General features: G+C 36.8%; 1 protein-coding gene and 1 pseudogene across 7 annotated transcripts in view; one reads left to right on the top strand and one right to left on the bottom strand.

The window, feature by feature from the left end:
- Positions 1 to 26,188, bottom strand: part of TMEM135 (transmembrane protein 135) — a 262,469-nt gene that overhangs the window by 212,206 nt on the left and 24,075 nt on the right. For 4 of the 7 annotated variants that reach the window (XM_077964168.1, XM_015115377.3, XM_015115378.3 and 1 more), the window contains 2 exons: positions 25,738 to 25,830; positions 9,962 to 9,995 (listed from right to left, as the gene is read on the bottom strand). In XM_077964168.1, coding sequence (XP_077820294.1) covers positions 9,962 to 9,995; positions 25,738 to 25,830 — 127 coding nt within the window. Of the gene's footprint in view, positions 1 to 4,659; positions 4,730 to 9,961; positions 9,996 to 25,737; positions 25,831 to 26,188 lie in introns of all 7 variants that reach the window. The other 3 variants (XM_077964170.1, XM_015115383.3, XM_077964171.1) reach the window with 1 other exon arrangement.
- LOC106993415 (E3 ubiquitin-protein ligase XIAP pseudogene) lies at positions 5,350 to 9,907 on the top strand (annotated as a pseudogene).

The following is a 26,188-nucleotide window of genomic DNA, read 5'->3' as shown; positions in this document are numbered from 1 at the left end:
TCCTGCCTCAGTCTACCGAGTAGCTGGGATTACAGGCATGCATCACCACACCCAGTTAATTTTGTATTTTTAGTAGAGACGGGGTTTATCCATGTTGGTCAGGCTGGTCTCGAACTCCCAACCTCAGGTGATCTTCCCTCCTCAGCCTCCCAAAATGCTGGGATTACAGGCGTGAGCCACTGTGCCCAGCCTGAATCACCATTTTCAAACCTATGTTTGAAAAATCAAATATAGATGTTTTAATAAAATATACTGCATGTTTAACATGAAAAACCAAATGCTAAAGACAAATTGCTAACATACATTAGATATATGTTTACAATTTTAAAACATATATACTGTTGAAATGCTTGGTGACATAAATAAAATAACAGAGAAGTTTTCAAAAGGAGTCACACAGAAGGATTTTTCAATGTCTTACACTTTTTTTCTTAAAATAAAATGTAAGTGAACTAATTACACTTGACATCACATTTTAAATAAATGTTAGCAGCATATAATCAATTTTGAAAGACTGGAAAACTTAGTCGTCACAACTGATATAATAATGGAAAATCATGCAAATGCAAATTTTGCTTACGTGTTCTCTCTTAAATCATACTGTGGCAAAGTTGAAATCTAACAGTAAGTGTTCTCTTATGGGTAATCAGTTCTGGCACATCAGCCCCAGGAAAATTTTTCCATAATTTTATAGACATATTTTGGACAGAGAAAATATTTAACTCTTTATACTTATTTCTATATACATTTCATTCATTTTGACCTTTAATAACTAATTCACTATCAACATTTAAAATCTAGAAAACTACTATTTTTTAAATTGGTTACTTTTCACTCTAATACATGCTAACTAACATATAACAAGAAAGCAACATTTTCAGATGGGTATTAATACAATTGCCTTCAATTTGTATGTTTTTAAGTGCTAGTTAATCATTAAGGCTATAAACTAATGGTCTAATGATTGCAACTTATCAAAACGTACTTGTATCTGATGGCTCTTTTTCCTAAAGTTCTTTTTTTTTTTTTTTTTTTTTTGAGACAGAGTATTGCTCTGTTGCAAAGGCTGGAGTGCAGTGGCATGATCTTGGCTTATTGCAACCTCCACCTCCTGGATTCAATCGATTCTCCTGCCTCAGCCTCCCTAGTAGCTAGGATTACAGGCACATGCCACCATGCCTGGCTAATTTTTGTATTTTTTAGTAGAGACGGGGTTTCACCATGTTGGCCAGGCTGGTCTTGAACTCCTGACCTCAGGTGATTCACTCGCCTTGGCCTCCCAAATACAGATGACTTTTACTCTCCTCTTTATTTTCCAAATCAGAGACACATACCAAAAAACAGTAAATATTTTGTTTAAATAAAACCTCCCAACATTTAGAAATTTTATTGTTGGATGTTATAAGCCAACAATTTCAACTTAGTCTTGTAAGCAATATAATCAAGTCATAAGAAAAGTTATTTCTTTAGATTGAATTCAGTTCTCCCTGAATCCTTAAATCCCTACCTGTTCTGAAACAAGCACCCTCTTCATCTAGTAAAAGTTATACAGTAATAAATAAATGGCTCTGTTTAGATAAAAAGGAAGATGAAGCACATCAGGTTATTATTAGTATCCAGAAAAAATTATGATTATGTTCAAATTCACTTTCCCTTAGACATAGTCAATATCTATGTGTCAAGTCTTTGATCTCATTAAAGCTTTGAATTACTGAGCATTTATAACTGGCTAAAAACACCAATTCACATTTTGTACTTTCCCAGAAATTTTTCTAATACTAAAATTTACAGACAAATGTAACCCCCAAAAAGGTTTTCCATTTTAAAGAACTAGAGATTCAAAGCTTTCTTCTAGGTTGGGAACCCTAACAAAATGGTACAGCCACCACTCAGGAACACATTTGATAGTTTCTTTAAAAACTAAACGTGGTGGCTCACGCCTGTAGTCCCAGCACTTTGGGAGGCCGAGGAGGGCAGATAACGAAGTCAGGAGTTCGAGACCAGCTTGACCAACATGGTGAAACCCCGTCTCCACTAAATACAAAAATTAGCCAGGCATGGTGGCATGCACCTGTAATCACAGCTACTCAGGAGGCTGAGGCAGGAGAATCAATTGAACCCAGGAGGCAGAGGTTGCAGTGAGCCAAGATCATACCACTGCACTCTAGCCTGGGCAACAGAGTAAAAATCTGTCTTAAAAAGAAAGAAAATACTAAACATGTAACCACAATATAAACCCAGCAACTGCACTAAGGGGCATTTATCCCAGAACAATAAAAACATAAAAATCTGTACATGAATATTTATAGCAGATTTATTCATAATAACTAAAAACCATGAACAGGGGTTAAGGAGGGGCGACAACAAGAGAGAAGTGGGTGTTGCTATGATGGAAATATTCTGTATCTTGACTGTATCAATTAAATATTCTGGTTTTGATATTATATTATAGTTTTGCAATATGCTACTATTGGGGGAAACTGGGTAAAGAGAACATGGGATCCCTATATTACTTTTTATAATTGCATATGAATCTACAATTATTTCAAAATAAAAGTTTTAATTTTTTTTAAATACAGTATTTTAAGTGTGCTCTCTAACATCAATAATATCAAAGTTAAAGATCTTTTTCCCAGGAATTTACAATCTAAAGCAGGCAACACACAAAAGTTTTAGAAAATTTACTTATAATTTAAAAATAAGTGTATGAATATGCACAGTATTTGGGTATTGAAGTATATACCATGTGCTACTATAGAAAAGCATATGAGTGTCTAAAAAAATACATTAAAACTCAAATCTATTCTAGCATGCAGGCATAATATTTTAAACTTTTTTGAAAACACAAGAAAAGCAGCACAATAACAAAGCCACTAAGAAAATTTAAGATACTTTGTTATACAATAAAAATAATCTATAATCTATAACTAAGATTAATCAATTGTTTTAAATTCTTTTCAGGTTGTAGTATTTATTATCACTTAATAATTTAAGTTTATCATTTTAAAGTAGATGATTTCCTGCAGTTATCTATTTTTCTGGATTCTGATTACAACACCATGAGCTGGCAAGACATAAGTGTTCACACTCAGTTCAAAGTAAGTCACATACTTCATCTATGTTCCACGACCATCGACTTTTAATCTTTGTATATTTTAATCTGAAATACAACATTAATGCAGTCAAATAAAGCAAGGTTTTACTTATAAAGTAAATAATATTACAGCAAAATCACCATTACTTTTGCGCCAACCTAAAATATTTAAAACAAGCTTTTAAATAAACATCTAGGTATAATTTGGTATGTCTCCTATAAATCCTTCTCTTTAACCCATTTATGCCTAGTGTTCCATTATTAGAACGCTAAGCTTCTAATAATGCTCCAGTTGCTCCTACTAGAAAGTAGGAGTTATTTTTTTCCTACTGCTCAAGTAGGTCTGATTTTTCACAAAAACAAATTTGCAACCTCCAGCATAGATGGGTTAATAAACACATTCATCTATGATTCATTTAACAAATTATGGCACAAAGTACATTTTAGGCACTGTTCTAGGCATGACACAGCAGGTATAAAACACACAAAAACTCTACATTCATGAAGTTTAAATTCCAAGGTGGAAAGACAGACAATAAAATAATAAGCAAAAAAGATATATGTTAGATGTTGATCAAGTCCATGAAAAAAAAAAAAGATAAAGAGGCTTGGGACTGCAGGGTTATAAGTGACATGAAGAGTGACTGTTACTTCATGTGAGATAGGTATGGAAGGCCTCACAGCAGTGACACTTCAGCAGTCTCAGTGAAATGAAACAGCAAGCCATGCAGATATCTGGCGGTAAGAACTCAAAACAGAGCGAACAGCAAATATCAAAGTCCTGAAGAGAAAGCATGCTTGTCATGCTCACTGAACACCAGAGAGGGCAGTGTGGCTGAAGTGGAGAATGAGGAAGGAGACAGTGGTGGTAGGAGGAAGCCAGAGAAACATAAAGACCCCTCATAACCACAGGCTTCTTCCAAGCCTCGAAAAGAGCCCTACAAAATCTGTTCACATAGTCACATTTTGGTAACATTTGCCAAAGTAAGGTATTTTAACCATAGATAGTTAAGATCCCTATCATTTTACATTCTGATTTCTCTGTCAAACTTCACCTTGTGGTGAGCAGCACTAGGTTTTGGGATCCAGCTTACTAGTAGAGTTGAGTTTAGCAAGATATATTGAGCTTGGATTGCATGATATATTCATTAATTTACTTTCCAGTTGCTTTTAGGTATAGAACATTGATTCCTAGTGGCTCATTAAAGAGTGGCAGCCAGGCACGGTGGTTCACGCCTGTAATCCCAGCACTTTGGGAGGCCAAGGCTGGCAGATCACTTGAGGCCAGGAATTCGAGACCAGCCTGGCCAACATGGTGAAACCCTAACTCTACTGGAAATACACAAATTAGCCAGGCATGGCAGTGTGCGCCTGTAATCCCAGCTATTCTGGGTGCTGAGGCAGGAGAATTGCTTGAACCCAGGAGGCAGAGGTTGCAGTGAGCCAAGATCATGCCACTGCACTCCAGCCTGGGTGACAGAGCCAGATCCTGTCTTGAAAAAAGAAAAAAAAAAAAAAAAAGAGTGGCTTCCAGGAATACTCTGTTGTCTACTGTGCCAACTTACCCCGTCATGACACAAAGGTGAAGAACCAGAGGCCATAATGATATATAGACACGTCCTAGGGTGCCAAGCCCTGAAAATATGTGGGTAATGAAAAAGAAATAAATTTGAAATGCACAAAGCTAAAAGGTAGATTGTTAAAAGTTCTACCAATCATCAGATATGCAAAGTAGTAAGCAGAAGATCTGATTCTTATCAAAGTCTAGTCAAAATCCAAGTTATCTCCTGTCAAGTAAATGAAGTGAATACAATTATAATTATTATAAATGCAACATAACTTTGTAGGTTTTTTTCCCAATGGGAAACTGTACTACAGAAAATTTTTCAGAATGCCTATGTTTGAGAAGCACTACCTATATCAGTATTCAAAAAAAGGTGATAAATCTGTGTATTAAGTAACATGGTTTTAACTATTCCAAATATGAATAATTATTAAAACATATGTGATCAATAATGCAAGAAGAAAGACTGAAATATCTTTTTTTATTTTCTCTGTATAAAATGATACTATAGGCTGCTGGGGAAGGCAGGAAAGCAGCACCCCCCCAGCAGGGGCTCCATGACTGGGTTCCCAGGACTGTTGAAGGAAGGTATGGCTGGGTGGGAGGGTGGGTAGCTCACGCCCTCCAAGACTGCCTTTCTGAACTCTCTGACACCTAAGAAAGGGTGAACAAGTCCCATTTTCAAGAGAAGATGGCTTTTAACAGTTTTGAAGGATCTAAAACTATGTACCTGCAGACATAAATAAGGATGAAGAATTGGTAGAAGAGTTTAACGGATTAAAAACTTTGGCTAGTTTTCCAAGCAGTAGTCCTGTTTCAGCATCAACACTGGCACAGGTAGGTTTTCTTTATAGTGGTGAAGGAGATACCATGTGGTGCTTTCGTTGTCATGCAGCAGTAGATAGAAGGCAGTATGGAGACTCAGTAGTTGGAAGACACAAGAAACTGTCCCAAACTGCAGATTACCAATGGCATTTATTTTTAAAATAGTGCCACACAACCTGCAAATCCTAGTATCCAAAATGGTCAGTACAAAGTTGAAAACTGGGAAACAGTAATCAATTTGCCTTAGGCAGGCCATCTGAGATTCACAAGTTGAAAACTGGGAAACAGTAATCAATTTGCCTTAGGCAGGCCATCTGAGATTCACGCAGATTATCTTCTGATAACTGGACAGGCTTCAGATGTATCAGATACCATATACCCAAGAAACACACCATGTATAGTGAGGAAGCTCGATTATAGTCATTTCAGAACCAGCCAAACTATGCCCACTTAACCCCAAGAGAGTTAGTGCTGAACTCTACTACACAAGTATTGATGACCAAGTGCAGTGCTTTTATTGTGGTAGAAAACTGAAAAATTGGGAAGCTTATAGTGCTGGCTGGTGGCAGAAGAACATAGGCAACACTTTCTTAATTGCTTCTTTGTTTTGGGCCAGAATGTTAACATTTGAAGTGAATCTGATGTTGTGAGTTCTGATAGGAATTTCCCCAATTCAACAAATCCTCTGAAGAAATCCATCCACAGCAGATTATGAAGCACGGATCATTACTTTGGGGATGTGGATGTACTCAGTTAACAAGCAGCAGTGTACAGGCCTGAATTTTATGCTTTAGGTAAAAGTGATAAAGTAAAATGCTTTTGCTGTGGAGGAAGGCTAACTGATGGAAACACATTGAACACCCCTGGGAACAACATGCTAAATGGTATCCAAGGTGTAAATATCTATTACAGGAGGAGAAACAAGAATATATAAGTAATATCCATTTAACCCATTCACTTGAGGAGTCACTGGTGAGAAGTGCTGAAAAAAATGTCATCACTGACTATAGATTATACTATCTTTCAAAATCCTATGGTACAAGAATTTTGGCCTTAGGCCTCTCCCTATACAAATGGGGTTCGGTTTTAAGGACATTAATAATGGAAGACAAAACTAAAACTTATCTGGGAGCAACTAAAAGTCACCTGAGGTTCTGGTTGCAGATTCATTGAGTGCTCAGAAAGACACAAAATGAATCAAGTCAGATTTCACTGCAAAAAGAGACGGGGTCTCATTATGTTACCCAGGTTGATCTTGGGCTACTGCCCTCAAGCAATCCTCCCACCTCAGCCTCTCAAGTAGCCAGGACTACAGGCCCATACCACCACACCCAGCCTATACTGTAATTACTAATGAGCCAGAGGAAAGACTAGGTGGAGGGAATTGAAGGAAGTATTACTGAAAGAAAAAAGGGGAGAAGAAGTAATGGAGCTCCAGATCCAGGGTCTGCCAGTAATAGCACAGAACTGATTCCAAGACCTCTAAATTACTAAGAAATTATACACAAAATGAGAAATATATCAAACACAGAATTGGGCCTAGGCTGTAAGAAGAAAATGAGAGACAAATAATAAGAACCTGTAGCATGAGGGTTTCAGAAAAGTATTATATAGGAACTGAAAAGGAAGTCTAGCCATATAACTTGGCTTTTGAGGAATAAAGTTTACTTTGATATTCAAATATTCCAAGTAGTCTCTAACCGAAGCTGGTGACACCAAACCAATCAAAGTTTCATGACCAATTAAAAACCCAGAGTCTGGGAAATTCCTTGTATAAAATCAGTATTGTCTTAGTAATTTTTTCAAAAGAAAATTATAATATAAAATCATATGAGGAAATGGAGTTTATAACCAATATATAATGGAAAAAAAGTTTTGTGGAGGTATGTTAGATAATTATTTAACATTTAATTAACATAAAATCTAGATTTTATGTTAAGTCTGGTGTTTATCATCTTTTTAAAAGTAAAATATCATCACTCAAACTGAATTTTTACTGGACAGGTTCAGCAAGAAAAACAAGTAAATTGGCCAGGTGCTGCGGCTCACACCTATAATAACAGCACTTTGGGAGGCTGAGGCAGGCAGATCACGAAGTCAAGAGTTCAAGACCAGCCTGAACAACATGGTGAAACCCCATCTCTACTAAAAATACAAAAAAAATTAGCCAGGCTTGATTGTGCACACCTGTAATCCCAGCTACTCAGGAAGCTGAGGCAGGAGAATCACTTGAACACAGGACGCAGTGGTTGCAGTGACTTGATATCACACCACTGCACTCCAGCCCGGGTGAAAGAGCGAGACCCCATCTCAAAAAATAATAATAATAAAAAATAAAAACAACAAGCAAATTGGCTGGGCACAGTGGCTCTTGCCTATAATCACAGTACTTTGGGAGGCCAAGGCAAAAGGATCACTTGAGCCCAAGAGTCTGAGACCAGCATAGGCAACATAGAGAGATACCATCTCTACAAAAATAAAATGTAAAAAAAAAAATAGCTGGACATTGTGGTATATGCCTGTGGTCCCAGCTACTTGGGAGGCTGAGGTGGGAGGATTGCTTGAGCCCAGGAGTTTGAGCCGTGATCACATCACTGTACTCCAGCCTGGGCAACAAAATGAGACCAAAAAAAATAAAATAAATAAAATAAAATAAATGGAAACAAGTAAATAGATAAGCTAACTTGAAAACAAACCTGAAAAGATAACCAGAATTCAGCATAAAGAGATGAAAAATTAGGAAAATGTTAAAGAGTGATTAAGAAAACATGAAGAGGCACATAAGAATGTTTAACATGCATCTCAAAGGAGTTCCAAAACAATAGAATATAGAGAATGGGAAGAAGCAAGATTCAGAGAGGGGATGGATAAGAATTTAATTCCAGAACTAACCATTAATTCTCGGACTACAAAAGCTGAGTTCTGATCAAACTAAATAAAAATAAATCCATATCATAGTAAACCCAATATCCCAAAAATAAATTCTTCAAAAGTAAATTTAAAAAAAAAAAATTGAGAAAAAAAAGAGAGATTACCTAAAAAGTAAAACCAGATTGACAACAGACTACGAAAAGTATCTATAGAGAACAAAGATAAAGGATTATCTTTAAATCATTGTCAATCTAGAATTCTACACCCAGCAAGATTGTTATTAAAACAAATATTTATCAAATCTCACTACATGACAGACTCTATTTAGAAGTTCAAGAGCTTACATTCTAGTAAGAATTTTTTCAAGGAGAATAATGCCAAAAAGAAATCCTGCTCTCCTGCTGTCCTGAAATTTCCATTTCGTTACAATTAAAAGAGCTTAGAACTCCTAATTTTCTGGAGTATTTCAAAATAAATTTACTTGACGGCATACCCTAGGCTTTCTTAATTGGTGGTCCATGAACACCCTGAAATGAAAATTTGGGTATCGTTCCTTACATGAGCAGTTTTCTGTACAGAATGTCCATATATGTCATCAGATTCTCAGAGAGGTCTATGACTCAAAAGGAGTTTATACCCACTTTTCTCTGACCCAACCCCACATACCCAGAATAGTTTGGTGCTATATGATTTCCACAGGAACCTATAAATCATCTTTCAGTCCTTTTCATATATTATTATTTCTGCTGTGACTTCTCCCACTAGAGAGTAAAACTCCATGAATGCAAAAGCTATCTCTTGTTTACCAGCATCTAGCACAGAAACACAAAAGTACAGAGCTAAAAGTATATATTTTATAACTAAAAAGAATTGCTAAATGTACCTCTGAAATACTCCCTTGTTACAGAATTCAAGAACTAAACTTTAGGTAAATAAATAATTATTAATCTTTCCTAGTTAAATTTTTTAATGTTGCCTATCAAGTCTATTAAACAACCTGAAAAGATTTTAATGTAAATGTTTTTAAAATATTAACTTGGCAATAAAAATTATATAACCTTGATTATATATTTACTTTAAAGAATATCAAACAACATAACATTAACTTCATTTCTGTAAACTTAAAAATTTGGAAGCCTAGCTAATTATATTATTAAATGAACCGAGTGTTTGGAGATAGTACCAACGTTGTTTTATTGTCCAAGAAGAACACGTATCATAAAAACCCATCCTTATATCGTTTTTCCCATAAGAAATCACAACAGAGGCAGAATATGAAATTATATATATAAACAGATATAAAAAGATAGATATATACATATAGAATTATAGCCTATCAAAGATGAAGATGTAAACTTTAAGAAAGAAAAAGGCAATGAGGAGCACAAGACAGTGATTTCCTTCTAAAATACGTGAAATTCAATCCTATATGACAGGAACAAACCAGATGGTATCAAGGCTTTTTTGAACATTTAAGTCTATCCATTAACACAGAGAAGATTATTCTCAGATACAAGTGGCTTTCCTCTTTTACTTTTTTTAAGATAACATGATTTTAAAAAGATACAGCTTATGGAAGACATCAAAGGTTAAAACAAAATACTTACCAAGTTGGCCATATAAATTGTGAGCAGCCCTCTCCTGCAAATAATTTTAAAAGGAAGATATTAAACTTCAATTTGACTTAATAATCACTTTATCATTTATTGGAAGTCTATAAAAAGAATTCTCAGAAATTGAGAATCGTACTGGTATCTTAGAAAAACGGGTAAATTATGCTGAACTAATTTTTCTGTGACCTAAATTTAGCTGCATCTAAAAAAATTCCATAAAATCACTTGTTTTGTGGTCATTAAATATTCTTAGCAGTCATTAATTAAATATTTAAAATTACTATTTCCCCATTGTTATTTGTTATTGGCAAGAGTGGTATAATTTCTTACTCATCTATGCTAGCTAAATCTAAATTTTTTATAAATAATTCTAATTCATCTTGCCAAAAAGAACAATTCTGACCAAATAAAAATGTATCAAAAAATAAATAAATAAAACAAGCCTTCCATCTGTTTCACACACAATATAATTGTTTGTTTCATTAAATAATATTACAAATCATACTAAATCACATTGGTTTTAATTTCGTTTTAAATGAAAAGTCAGGCACTAAGGGAACTTTCTAATGCCAAAGGACAAACAAAAGTTCTATAAACACTTTACATAAAAATTGCATATTTACCAAACTTATTTACCAAACTTATTTAATAAAAATTCAGGTAGAAAGTCAAACATAAGAACTTTTTTCTGCCTTTAATCAGTCTACTTGGCTTATACTGCACATGAGAAATGAATGAAGCGCATTCTATTCTCTAGAAAATGTCTTCAATAGATTTTAAGAATTCAAGGGCAGAGTTCGACCTCTGAAAATTACAAAAACTTATTTTAGCTTCTGTTATGAACATTTTCAATACTCAAAGAAAATGAAATATATATAAAAAGTACCAATGTCAAACCACTTTCATTTAAATATGCCAAATCTTCATATTGATATTGTCAATGAAATCTTCTTGATGCCCGATTCATACACAGTGCTGAATGTTCATTATTTTAAATGGTTTAGTAAGATTTTTAATATTCCTAAAGCCATATGCAGGCAGTATGATTTAACTAAACAGTGCTAAAGTAAAGTTAGGTACTCTGGGACTCTGTAAATTTGTCATTAAAATTAGGGAACATTTGAGGGACTAGTTATCTACTTATTAAATCTACTTTTTTAACATAAAAATTATTAAAGAAAAAATTTACATTATCACCAATATATAAAATATAACATTGTACCTACTCTGGTTGAAAGGGGAAGGGGATATAGGACCCACAGTGCCACACACCCAGTACCATACACTCCTAACAATCCCTCCTCAGCAGATCCTAATGCATTTCAGCAGAACAAGAGAACCCAATTGCCCTTACAAAAAGAATTTTTAAAAATCACTGGTAAAGGTGATAGGATGATCTATGCAGCAAACCAACATGGCAGAAACCTGCACATTCTACACATGTACTCCTGAACTTAAAAGTTAGGAAAAGAAAATAATAACAAAAATCACTTGTCAGAATATCTATAATGTTTTTTAACGTCCTTTGTTCTATGATTTTTACATATGGATTGAAAGTGTTCTTACTAGTTCTCATCATTCTTGTTAGTTCCTACCAAATTCTAAATCAAAAATACTCTAATATTGCTTATTTTAAATAAGCTATACCAAGAAAAATTAGGGTAACATTAACATCCAAGAGTCCCACATACACTAAAGAAAGAAAAGTTAAGTGCTTCTCATTTTTACCAAAAGGATACCTATTTTTACCAAAAGCTGGTTACATATGAAGAAAATATATATATATTACAAATTCCAAAATAAAAATATTTCTTTACTTTCTGTGACAGAGCCTGACAATTTTTTTTCTTTTTCGTTTTTGTTTGTTTGTTTGTTTTTGAATAGGATCTCACTCTGTCACCCAGGCTGGAGTGCAGTAGTACAATCACAGCTCACCGCAGTCTCAAACTCCTGGGCTCAAGTGATCTTACTGCCTCAGTTTCCCAAACAGCTGAAACTACAGGCACACACCACCATGCCCACTAATTTTTTGATTTTCTGTAGAGACCCAGTCTCTCCATATTGTCCAAGCTGGTTCGAGTTTCTGGATTTAAGCAATCCTCCTGCCCTCGCCCCCCAGATTGCTGGGATTACAGGCATGAGCTACCACACCCCGCTGATAAATGCATTTCAAGGTGAAATGAGCTAAAGCTGAGTATCCCTTATCCAAAATGCTTGAGACTAGAAGTATTCCCAATTTTTGATTTTTTTGTATTTTGTAGTATTTGCATATACATAATGAAATAATTTGGGGACGAGACCCAAGTCCAAAATTCATTTATGTTTCATATACACCTTATACTTGGCAAAAACTGCAATTACTTTTGCACCAACCTAAATACATACAACTTAATGTAATTTTATACAACATTTTTAATAATTTTGTGCCCGAAATAAAGTTTGTGTTCAGTACTTAAATGTGAAATTTTCCACTTATGGCATCATGCTGGTGCTCAATCATAATTAAGGTTATTATGTTGTTATTGTAAACCACAGAAATAAACAAATCTCTTTATCAATTGTGTGTCTGACTGGAACCACCCTGGACATTTTGTCATTCACAGACAGTTGTCTTGATCCTCTTCCAAAAATGGTTTATAATCAGCTACAGGACTTTGACAGGTGCTCTTAAATGCAAGTTTCTGATATCTTTGGAGATTGTGACATTGGAATAAAGGAAAATCATTCTGGACTCATGAAGAGCTGAAATGTTCATGAATATCAAGCAGGACAAGAGTTAATTGAATGGACTGAACTAATAGAAAACTTAAATAATCGTTTTAACTTTTTGCTTAAAACATTGCTGATCCTTGTTTTATTTTTCAGAGTCATGGAAATTTTTCTTTTAAGCTATCTACAGTTTTCAACAATTGAGTAAGGTATACTATGAACAAAGTTTGGAAAATATTTGTTTCTTTCTGCTTGGTTTCTCCAGAATTTGGAAACTTTGTGAGTATTCTTAGCATAGGGCAATACAGTTATTTGCATCACTGCAATAAAAATCCATTTTCTTTTGCAACAGGACACAACTAGAGAGACTGGTTGTTTTACCAAGGCTTTGACTGGAAGGGTGTGCTTCCCTTTAAGGAATTAAGCTTGACTTGCAGAGCCAATAAAAGCCCATTGGGAGTACTGGCCTCATACCCTGTCTACACAGTTCCTGTACAGGGTTCCTAATTTGTGGTGATTAAGAATGTGACTTTCTATCAGGTCCAGGAGCCCCAAGTTATCTTGACACCTCAAGAAGAGAGGAATTTACCAAATTCACAGGTATTTGAGGGTATAAACCCATGGCTGGGCTCAGCTATTTAAAAAGTCTTATCCGAGCCAAGTGTGGTGGCTCACGCCTGTAATCCCAACACTTTGGGAGGCCCAGGAGGGCAGATCACCTGGAATCGGGAGTTTGAGACCAGCCTGACCAACATGAAAAAACCCTGTCTCTACTAAAAATACAAAAAATTAGCCAGGCGTGGTGGCGCATGCCTGTAATCCCGGCTGAGGCAGGAGAATCGCTCGAACCCAGGAAGCAGAGGTTGCAGTGAGCCGAGATCGCGCCATTGCACTTGAGCCTGGCCAACAAGAGCAAAACTCCATCAAAAAAAAAAAGACAGTCTTATCTGAGATTCCATATGGAATAGAGTTCCACACAGAGCCAATTTTAAAGGCCTATGTGAAAATAATTATTCTTGGTGCACTTTATGCAAATGATTAAGCCAAGTATAAGACTAAAGTTTATTTTGCAAACAACTCGGTCCTATCATGACTTGTTTGTCACAAAATGAGGACTGGAAACACAGAAAACAGTTCCAAAACTTATCATACAGTTGTCATTAAATTCTCATCTCATTAGTTGTTTTTAAGTTTTGCCTGCATTTTAGACTAACTCTGCTTATTCCTGAGAACCAACCAGTGATCTCTGGATGCAGCTAAGAAAGAAAAGGGATGAGTAATGTAAAAATCTGGATCAATATTCTAATTCTGGGCAATTATCCTGCAAATCCTGCCAGGTGGTGAGAACAGGGTGCCCATAACCTGAAGGTTTGGGTTTTTTTTTTTTTTTTTTTTTTGCTTTTTTTTTTTTGAAAATAAGACCAAAGGAGCTAACCCAACCAAGCCCCAGCACCCAAGTCTTAGCAGGCATAACTATAGCCACCAGTTATCTGGGCATGTTAGCAGCCTCAGTTTTTGAGCTGTTCTTACCCCCATGTTTTGTTTTGATACATATTTTCTAATAACCTGGTTTGTCTCTTCTCACCTTCAGGCCATCAAACTCCAAACAGTTATGCAACTGGAGTCTCGAATGATGGCTCCCTTTTACTGGGGACTCTTAGGTGTCTAAGAGAGATCTGACTGCCATTTTCCCAAAACAGCACCCCCTGTCAGCAGAAAGCAGTTAAGACTGGACATCATCCTTAACCTAATGGCAATTAGATGTACCTCTTCAGAAGGGGAAATTGACAGCAGCAGGAGACAGTCAAATGCCTAGGCAGATAGGGGTGGGTCCCTGGTGAAATCCCACCTCCAAGCCGAAGAAAGTTTAAAGCCTGAAAGCCAAGTTACAAGTCAAATCCACAGACCAGATTAAGAACTTGCCTTCCTGTTTGGCACACTTTTCTCCAATTAATCCCCACCCTCCACCTATTTTATATATACCTACCCTTTCCTAATTGGTTTTCTACACTGTGGTGCCCACCTTTGAGCAGAGTCTTCGTTTTAAACTTTTTTGCATACTCACAAACCAATCAGCAAGCACTTCCCTATTCTGAGGCCATAAAAGCCCCAGACACAGGCACACTGAGAGGAAAAAAAACACCAAACTGCAGGGGTCGGGAACCATCCCTGCGTCCCCTCTCCGCTGAGCTGTTCCACCGCTCAATAAAACTCTTCTCTGCCCTCCTCATCCTTCAAATTGTCCGTGTATCCTAATTCTTCTTGGACATGGGACAAGAGCCTGGGAACTGCCAAACGTGGGTACAAGCCATAACACAGGCAGGACAAGTAGAGGGCCTGCCTCCAGTGGAAGGCCTGGGGCCAAGTAAGGCCTGGGTGCAGGGCAGGGGGACATCACCAGTCATGGAGGTCTCCAGTTGGCAAAGTGGACAAGAAAAATCCTGCATCAATACCTCACACCTAAGGCATACGAGGCACTAAACAAATGATTATGGAATTACTAGACACAGTCAACAAGGTATTCCTAACAACACATCCTTACAAAAAAAAAGTATATTATAGACATATAATCACCAAAGATAACCACTAGAACAAGGGAGGGCCAATTAATGATACTAATTTATTAGCAAAGTGATCAGACCTTAAAGTTGCATAAAACTTACCAATCTACAAGGTATAATCGATATTATGAGATCAAATTTTACCCACCCAATAGTACCATGAAGTGAAAGGCAGACACCATTATCCTTACTCTATTGAAGACCAAGAATCAGAGAAGTGAAGTGGTTTCCTTAAAAAGGTAAAAGTAACAAAAAGACAAGCTGGAATTCATAGTCAGTTCATCTGACTGCAGTTTCATCTGACTCTGTCCAATGCATTACTTCTACAGAATATCTTTGCACTACTAAATTATCTTTCTCGTTGTTGTTTGTTTTTGAGACAATCTTGCTCTGTCGCCCAGGCTGGAGTGCAGTGGTGCAATCTTGGCTCACTGAAACTTCCACTTCCCAGGCTCAAGGGATCCTCCCACCCCAGCCTCCCAAGTAGCTGGCACCACAGGCACACACCACCACACCCAGCTAATTTTTTGTATTTTGGGTAGAGCAAGGTTTTGCCATGTTGGCCAGGTTGGTCTCGAAATCCTGAGCTCAAGTGATCTGCCCACCTCGGCCTCCCAAAGTGCTGGAATAACAGGCATGAGCCAATGCACTGGCCCTAAATTATCTTTAAGTTCTGTAATTCACTTGCTTGTTTAACACGGCATCCTAACAGGCTTCTATTCTTTGAGGAAGACTAAAGCCTTCACATACTGTTACTATTATGTAAAAGCAGAGAATGTATTGCTATTAGATTAAGTCCTATTCTGTTCTCAAAATTTCAATTTATCTTTCCCTAAATCACCTCCTTAATAGCTTCTGCTGAATTCACACCCGGAGAGAATATTATCTCTGAAGGGTATGGTATGTTGGATTATAGGGCCACACTCTTTGATAGGATTTCTTTCATGCAATGTCTTCATCTTCTGTTCCAATGTCAACTTTACAACTGTATGATATCAGAACAATAATTTATCACTTCTTCAGTTACGTTAAGCACTACGAAAAACTGAGAAGTTAGTTAAATGCCATTTTATTGTTTTACACTTGACTATATTTAGCCTAATTCTGAAGACAAATAGGCCACTCCCTTACTGGTGACTAAATCCTCTCTGGAAACCAAGTTACCTATTAAAACATGGCTAACACAGTGATGGAGAGGGGGAGGTGCCCGTTAGAAGAGATGATGGCATAGGTCTAAAAGGGAGAAGCTGGGGCCAAGAAGCACAATAAGTAACTTGTTAAATTTCACAGGAGATTCTGATACCCATATCCTATACTCCCATTCTACTGAGAGTCACTATATTAGAAGGCTGGGAAAGCTCAGCAAATAAGCAGTCCAATATTCCTTTACACCACATAAGCTTTTCTCATTGTTTCCTTCTTTTATTTATCTATTTATTTTGGTTGGAGAAGGGGTGGAATCTCTCAAAGTTGCAGCATACAAAATTTAAATGGGTGCGTACCTCCAGGGGTGTTATCAAAAAAAGTATTAAGAACCATTGCAGCCAGGCGCAGTGCCTCACACCTGTAATCCCAGCACTTCGTGAAGCCAAGTTAGGAGGATCACTTAAGCCCATGAGTTTGAGATAGCCTGGGCAACACAGTGAGATCTCGTCTCCACCAAAAATAAGACTGACCTGGTCATGGTGGCACATGCCTGTGGTCCCAGCTACTCAGGAGACTGAGGCAGGAGGATCACCTGAGCCCAAGAGATCAAGGCTGCAGTGAGCTATGATTGTACCACTATACTCTAGCCTAGATGACTGGTGAAACTCTGTCTTAAAAAAAAAAAGAACCACTGCTACAGAAACTGTGTAGTCAGAGTATCATCATTCTTATAGGAAAACATTAAATAAAATAAATAAATGTTCTGTAACATCTTAGTAGATTAAAAAGTATTCATACATCCTGCTGAAATTCTAAGCATTATTATCATCTAACAGCATTATCATTTCTAATTAGATGCATAATCAATAATGGGTTTTTTTCCAGAAACTTTGGTGTATGTATTATTTAGCTAACCTCAAAGTTTTGAATGATACTACATATCACACTTCACAACAGGCCACTGGGAAATACAGTAGGAACAATGCAACTTCTAAATTCTAAATATGTATATATCCTGTATATGCATATGAAATATACATATAAAAATAATTATATGTTCTATAAATAAGGAGATATTAGAAATTAAAAAAAGTAAAAATTCCTAAGCATTGTAATGGCTTATTAAGAAATGCTATTTAATCATCTCGGAAGATCTTCCAAGGTATAATGGGTTTTTAACTGTCAGAATGTTTTAGAAGGTATAAAAATACTTCCTTAAAGCATAGGAATTAATAGAACAAAATTCTAATCTAGAGCAAGAGTCTATGATCATGTTCTATCTTACACAGTACATAAGGAGTAAACTTTACAGAAGGCAACAAAGTGTTTAATCTTCTGGTGAAGTTAACATGCCAATGAAACCTGAAGATACCAAGAACTTACAGACCAAATTTATGGGTATTCTTTTATTTGTATATAATATAGATCATTCATTCTGGTCATACCCGGTTTGGAGTTTCATAAGTACTACAGTACAATTTAATAATTTAACAAATGAGTATGCTTGCAATAAATATGTAATTGTTGATACCTTAATCCATGTTCATGTTTGAGCACACTGCAATTCTTAGCTAATACTAAATATCAAAGCAAATTCCACAGCAATTCTACAAAACAAAATCCATCAGAACAACTTCTTTCTAAACCACAAACAAAGCACTTCCTAGAAAAAGAAAAAGAAGACTAGTTCTTAACAGCCCTCCTACAGATAAACTAGATGTTACCAATGCTTCCTACTGGGTTTCTATGATCAGAGTCCTTTGCGGCACAAATTTTTTAAGCAACCCTGGAAACAACTTCAAAGCTTTCTCAGAACCCCACAATGATGCGATTAAGATTTAAGTAAGCTGCCCTCTTACTAGGTGTCACAAACCAGCAAGCAAAGCAAGCTTAATACTACTAGAAAGGGAGGGGGTAATTGATGGATGGATTAGAGAGAAGGAAAAAAGAAGAAGAAAGAAACTTAAACCAATACAGATGAAGATATTTACAGAGAGACACATCTTTATCTATGTATTTATATTTATATCCAGACAGAAAGAGATGTAAGTGCATATTGTATGTTCTCACCTCATTAAATACTTTTTGAAAAACTGATTATACAACTGAGTGCAAAATCTCAGAGTAAAGATTGCATTAGTAAAGCTTTAGAGATTTAAAACTTAGGACTACCAGTATTTGCTATTTTGTAAAAAGAAACTGCTAGTCATCACAATATGTTTCTTCTACTTTTTCTAGTGCATTGCTGACATTAAATTTAAAGACTGAACTGTATACATTTCAGCTGACAACCAGCTCCTTAAATGCTTCTAAACGTTCAATCTTAGACCTCCTCTCATACTGGGCTTTCACACATGAATCTACTTCCACAATTTCAACGACCACCTACTAGAGGAAAACTTCCCATTTTTCTCTAACTACCTTCTTTCCCTTGAACCTAGACTCACATTTCCAGCTGCCTGCTGGCTATTTCCACCAGCATACCATTGATTTTCTCTGTGAATTAAAGGCATAATTATAAATTCTTTTTCCTTACCAAACAAGAACTACAATACTAATATGCTTGATTTTTGGACTAGATGTCATAATTTTAAAATATGCACAACTTCAATCCTTGCAAATTACTTATAAGCTTTTAATGGATCTTGATATTTAATGAAATCTTACATAAATTTGTGGTAAGTAAAGAATACTGTTTCAGAGCAAATTAAGCTACTAAAGTAACTCACAAATTCCAAATAACGCACAGACACATTTACTTAAAACAAGACACACTATAAGGCAACTTGTCAAGAGATAAAGCAAAAAAAAACTTGCTTTTCTCTGTTTTAAAGTTTAACTCCAAAGGGGAAAAAAAAATACAAAACCTGATTTTTTTCTTAAAGTCACCAAGCTTGTGAACAACACTAAAAAACAAAAATTAAAGTTTTTAATTAAACTCAACCAGGAATTGTGATTGATATGCATAGACATACACAACTCTCAACAGAAAGAACTACAGAGCTATTTCCCAGTATTGTTAACTGCATCACCTAATAAACAAAAGAACTAAATCAACACATATGCAAAGAATTCAATAATGTAACAATCAGATCAAGGGAAGGATCAATTTTTTTTCAGCAACCATGTGATAACAGTTATAAAAAAGTTAAACAAAGCTAGACTTAAATTTCTTAAGACTTTAAAACAATAAAAACACTTCAGCTAATATTTAGAATAGGTCATAATCTGTAATACCTAAAAATTGTCTTTGAACAACCAGTGTCTAAGAATGAAACACTAGTGCAAAAGCTCATTTACAGGAAATAAAAACAGAAAGATTAAAAAAAAAAACCCTCACTTATCAAAAGTGAAAATAGAAAATAAACTAGGAACCCAAATCCATGTTATCACCTCACATCCAGGAAACCTTTCTTTATGCCCTAAGAAGTTATTGCTCTTAATATCAGTAACACTCTTTTACTTTGGTTTTACTGTATTTGAACTAATGTTAGTGTTTAAAGAAAGAGAAAAAAACAAACCAACAAACAAAAAACAAATCCAATAGTAAGCAGTCCTAAGGTGGACCTAGACAGACTGCCACATTTTGAGAGGTAGTAAAATAGTAACAGTAAGAAACTTCAAAGATGTATATTACAGTCCACAGAGCAAGCACTGAAATACCAAAAACAACAAAAAAAAAATTAAAGTGGAATTCTAAAAACAAAAAAAAAAACAAAATCAAATAATGCAAGGGAAGTAAGAAGGAACAGACAAATGAAAAGCAGAAAACAAATAAAATGGCATGCTCAACCTAGCCTTACAAATAAATAATAAATGCCTCAAATGTTAATGAACTAAATAATCTAATTTAAAGGGTAACACTAGCAGAATAGATTTTAAAAAATAAGACCCCACTATATGTTATCTGCTTTTAAAAAAAAAAAAAAACTTGAAATATAAAGACACTGATGTTTGAAATTAATTGGAAAGAAAGATATACACTATGCAAACTGTAATAGGCAATTCCAGAATCACGGTTGGAGATTTTACACTTTTCTCTCAGCAAATGATAAAACCAGACTAAGCAAATTAGTAAAGGTATAGATCAGTAATTCTCAACAACAAGACATTTGCCCCATGGGGAAATGTAGCACTGCCTGGAGGAATTTTTGGTTATCTCAACTTGATGGGGGAGGGGAAGGCAGTGCTAATGGCATGTATAGGTACACTGCACAAGACAGCCCTCCCAGTAAAGTATTATCTGGCCCAAAACATGTCAATAGTGCCAAAGTTGAGAAACCCAGCTGCAGACAACACTATCAATGACCTTGTCCTTATTGATATAAAAAAAAAAACACTACAAATAAGCGAAAGAAGAAAGATCAGCCAGGCCTAGTGGCTCACGCCTACAATCTCAGCACATTGGGAGGACGAGGAGGGTAGATCACGAGTACAGGAGTTCGAGACCAGCCTGGCCAATATGGTGAAGCCCCGTCTCCACTAAAAATACAAAAATCAGCCAGGCAAGGTGGCGCGCACCTGTAGTCCCACCTAATTGGAAGGCTGAGGCAGGAGAATCACTTGAACCCACGAGGCAGAGGTTGCAGTAAGCCGAGATCACGCCACTGCACTCCAGCCTAGGCGACAGAGTGAGACTCTGTCTCAAAAAAAAAAAAAAAAAGAAAAAATATCACATGATCTTATCAATAGATGCAGAAAAGACATACAACAAAATATTACATCCATTCATGAAAAGGTTCACAGCAAACTAGAAATGATGTAAACATCCTAACCCTAACAAAGAGCATCTGAAAAACCACCCCACAGCTAACAACACACTTAATGATGAAAAAGTTAACGCCTCCCCCTAAGAGCAAATACCAGATACAAGCAGAATAAAGGACATACGGATTGGCAAACAAAGAAAACCATCCCTATTTACAGACAACATAATTGTCTATATAGAAAATCTCAAGGAATGTACCAAAAACTCTTAAAACTAATAAATTCAGCAAGGTCACAGAAGTCAAGATAAAACACAAAAAAACTATTATATTTATATGTCATAGCAACAAATGTGGAAAATGAAATTTAAAACTTAATATTCTCTACTTCACATTATATACAAAAATTAATTCAAAATAGATGAAAGACTTAAATGTAAGAACTAAAACTATACAACTTTTTTTTTTTTTTTTGAGACGGAGTCTCGCTGTGTCGCCCGGGCTGGAGTGCAGTGGCCGGATCTCAGCTCACTGCAAGCTCCGCCTTCGGGGTTTACGCCATTCTCCTGCCTCATCCTCCCGAGTAGCTGGGACTACAGGCGCCCGCCATCTCGCCCGGCTAGTTTTTTGTATTTTTTAGTAGAGACGGGGTTTCACCGTGTTAGCCAGGATGGTCTCGATCTCCTGACCTCGTGATCCACCCGTCTCGGCCTGCGAAAGTGCTGGGATTACAGGCTTGAGCCACCGCGCCCGGCCACAACTTTTAAAAGAAAACATGACCAAGCACAGTGGCTCACTCCTGTAATCCCAGAACTTTGGGAGGCCAAGGTGGGTGGATCACCTGAGGTCAGGAGTTCAAGACCAGCCTGGTCAGCATGGTGAAACCCCATCAATACTAGAAATACAAAAATTGGCTGGGTGTGGTGGCATGCACCTGTAGCTCCAGCTACCTGGAGGCTGAGGCAGAGAAATGGAGGTTGCAGTGAGTGAAGATCATGCCACTGGACTCCATCTCACATCACTGCATTCTAGCCTGGGTGACAAAGCAAGACCCTATCTCAAGAAAAAAGTACTTTCAGAAAAAGGAAAAGAAAGAAATATATCCACACACATCAACCTTGACTAGATTCTGGCTCAAGAAAATACTATTAAAAGCCATTTTAGGACAATACGAACTGGATGGTATGAAAAACTAGTTGCTAATTGTCTTGTGTGTGATAACAGTATTGTAATTCTGTAGAAAAATATCCTTATTTTAAGAGATGCATGCTGAAGTACTCAGGAGTAAAGTGGCATGATGTCTATAACATGTTTCCATATGGCTCACACACATAGAAAAAAATACATATTCACATATATTCACATACAAATAAAGTAAAATGGCAAAATGTTAATAACCATTGACTCTAGTTGATTATTACAAAGGTGTTCAACAGTTTGTATTGAAAAGTAGGTACATTACAGCAAAAATACTATCTTATTATTTGAGTGCTAAATATGAGTAAATAATAGCTATGCTGATTTAGAGAATCTTTAATGTAACTGATATATTTCAAAAATATCTTTTCAAGACCAATATACACAGTTTTTATTGATAAGGAAGTTACCATCACCAGAATAACTCTCTCATTACCTACAGGCAAAAAAAACAAAAATAATACTTAACACATATATAACTCTTACTATATGTCAGGCACTGTTCTAAGCATTTTTACATATATTAATTCACTTAATTATCTAAACAACCCTACAGGCCAGGCACTGTGGCTCATGCCTGTAATCCCAAAATTTTGGGAGGCCAAGGCAGGTGGATTACCTGAGGTCGGGAGTTCAAGACCAGCCTGGCCAACATGGCAAAACCCCATCTCTACTAAAAATACAAAAATTAGCCAGGTGTGGTGGTTCATGCCTGTGGTTCCAGCCACTTGGGAGGATGAGGCAGGAAAATTGTTTGAACCCAGGAAGCAGAGGTTGCAATAAGCCAAGATCAAGCCACTATACTCAGCCTGGGTGACGGAGTAAGACTCTATCTCAAAAAACATAAAATAAGCCTGGGCGCAGTGGCTCACGTCTGTAATCCCAGCACTTTGGAAGGCCAAAGCAGGCAGATCTCTTGAGTCTGAGAGTTCAAGACCAGCCTGGCCAGCATGGTGAAATCCCATTTTTACTAAAAATACAAAAATTAGCCAGGCGTGGTGGCAGGCACCTGTAATCCCAGCTACTTGGGAAGCTGAGGCAGGAGAATCGCTTGAACTTGGGAGGTAGAGGTTGCAGTGAGCTGAGATTGCACCATTGCACTCCAGCCTGGGCCACAGAATGAAACTCGTCTCAAAAAAATAAAATAAAGTAACAATCCTACAAATAGATTATCACTATTTTCATTTTGCAAGTAATGAATATCACACAGTAAGTGGCAGAGCTGGGCTCCTAAGCCAGATAGCACAGCTCCAAAATCCATGCTTCAGCAATCATGCTGTACTCTCTTTTCAGGTGGAGTAACCTACGCTTCTGGAATTACTGACTTGATTTTGCTGAGGTTACAACATCCACCAATCCTTTGATTTTAGTCATTCTAATAATCCAAAAGGATAAGTATTATAGTCACTGATATAATCCAACAGAGAACCACAAAAATTTAGATACTATGACACTTACAAAAATATATTAAGAGTGGCTTCATGGGCCAGGTGCGGTGGCTCACGCCTGTAATCCCAGCACTTTGGGAGGCCGAGGTGGGCGGATCACGAGGTCAGGAGATCAAGACCATACTGGCCAACAAGTGAAACCCCGTCTCTACTAAAAATACAAAAATTAGCTGGGCATGGTGGCACATGCCTGAAGTCCCACCTACTCGGGAGGCTGAAGCAGGAGAATTGCTTAACCACGGAGTAGGTGCAGTGAGCTGAGATCGCACCACTGCACTCTGGCCTAGCAACAGGGGCTTCATGGCCCAGTGCAGTGGCTCATGCCTGTAATCCCAGCACTTTGGGAGGCCGAGGTGGGTGGATCACTTGAAGCCAGGAGTTTGAGACCAGCCTGGCCAACATGGTGAAACCCCATCTCTACTAAAAATACAAAATAAGCTGGGCATGGTGGCGGGTGCCTGTAATCCCAGCTACTCGGGAGGCTCAGGCAGGAGAATCACTTGAACCGGGGAGGTGGAGACCGTGGTGAGCTGAGATCACGCCACTGCACCCCAGCCTGTGTAACAGAGTGAGACTCTGTCTCAAAAAAAAAAAAGAAAAAGAGTGGCTTTCAGTAGTTTAATATTTGGTTATCTGATGAGAATTACATTCTTACCAGAGGGCCAATGACTACAATAAGCATCTTCATAAGTGGTTTCGATACATGATCCTTTTTTGATTTATCTGGGACAACGGTGGATAAATTCCTCAGCAATAAAAACAATTATTCATGAGATGGCAAGTATTTTCTTATAGCAAAACCTTTAAATTTTAACTGTTTACCTGACTGAACAGTTTATGAAAGTTTGCAACATTTTATAGAAATCATAGTTATTCACATGGAAAATTTCAGGCTGATAATAAAAATTTTTTTTAAAACACAAGATGTCTTAAAAATAATAATTGGGCCAGGCACAGTGGCCAACGCCTGTAATTCCAGCACTTTGGAAGGCCAAGGAGGGTGGATCACAAGGTCAAGAGTTTGAGACCAGCCTAGTCAACACAGTGAAACCTTATCTCTACTAAAAAAAAAACACAAAAACTAGCCAGGCATGGTGGCATGTGCCTGTAATTCCAGCTACTCGGGAGGCTGAGAGAGGAGAATTGCTTGAACCTGGGAGGCGGAGGTTGCAGTGGACTGAGGTCGCACCACTGCACTCCAGCCTGTGCAACAGAGCAAGACTCCAGCACGGAAAAATAAATCAATTAATAATAATAATAATAATTGATTTGAGATCACTCAATGAGCCTGAAGCAAAGTAAGCAAAGTACAGATCTAGATGATAATAAAAAACTATTGTTAATTTTCTTAAGTGTGAAATGCTATTATGGCTATGGAAAAGACCTTTGATTATAATGTTTGTTTATTTGCTTGCTTTTTGAGACAGGAGTCTCACTCTGTTGCCCAGACTGAAGTGTGGTGGCATGATCACGGCTCACTGAAGCCTTGACCTTTGGGGACTCGTGTGATCCTCCCACCTTGGCTTCCCCAGTAGCAGGGACTACATGAGTACATCATCACGTCCAGCTAATTTTCTTTGTAGTTTTTTTTGTAGAGACAGGGTTTTGCAATGCTGGCCAGGCTGGTCTCAAATTCCAAGGCTCAAGCCATCCACCCGCCTCAGTCTCCCAAGGTGCTGGGATTACAGGAATGGGCCACCTGGCCTAGAATTTGCATAGCCATATTTTAGTTAGGTCACATCATAGAACTCTCTAATCTTTTAGTAAACAGAGGCTATTACTGCTCTATAATGTCCATTTTTATATTTTTATAGACAATAAAAAGAAAATTAATACATATAAATATTAATATAAAAGTAATTTTCAATCAAATATCTGCAGAACTGAAAAAATATATCTAGAAATATTTCTCATCCCTGTAAGTGATAATTTAAAAAAAAAAAAATCTGGTTGGGGTGGGGGACAGGTAATCAGTTCTGTTAAATAAATATATAAAATTTTACCTGCTTTTTCTTTCAATGAGAATGGCCACATAAGATGCTGGCAAAGCGGCACCAAAGCCAGGAGTCCATGAGTAGAATTTTCCAAGTATCTTCCTGAAATTCAAATTTGGAATTTTTGTATGAAATTCCTAGTTGGTTACTTCAGTTATTATGAATAGAAGTTTCCCTTCTCTATCCATCCTCTATTTAAATGTAGCACAGTACCTCAAAATAAACATATTCAAAATCAAACTTCTTATCTCTCTCCTATCCCCATGAACTTGTTCTCTCTCCTCTATTTTCCTAGGTTAATATCAACAACAACCTATCCACTTATGTTTGACACACATCATCCTTCACTTTCTGTTTCCCTTACCCCACATATTAAATTATTCCCTTAAATTATTACAGATGCAATTTATCTTTCAAATTCCTCTCCAACCTACTGCCCCTGCCTTAGTTAAGTCTCTCA

This window comes from Macaca mulatta, chromosome 14 (genome assembly GCF_049350105.2).
Source record: "Macaca mulatta isolate MMU2019108-1 chromosome 14, T2T-MMU8v2.0, whole genome shotgun sequence".
NCBI lineage: Eukaryota > Metazoa > Chordata > Mammalia > Primates > Cercopithecidae > Macaca > Macaca mulatta.
This window is presented reverse-complemented; position numbering and strand designations above follow the sequence as displayed.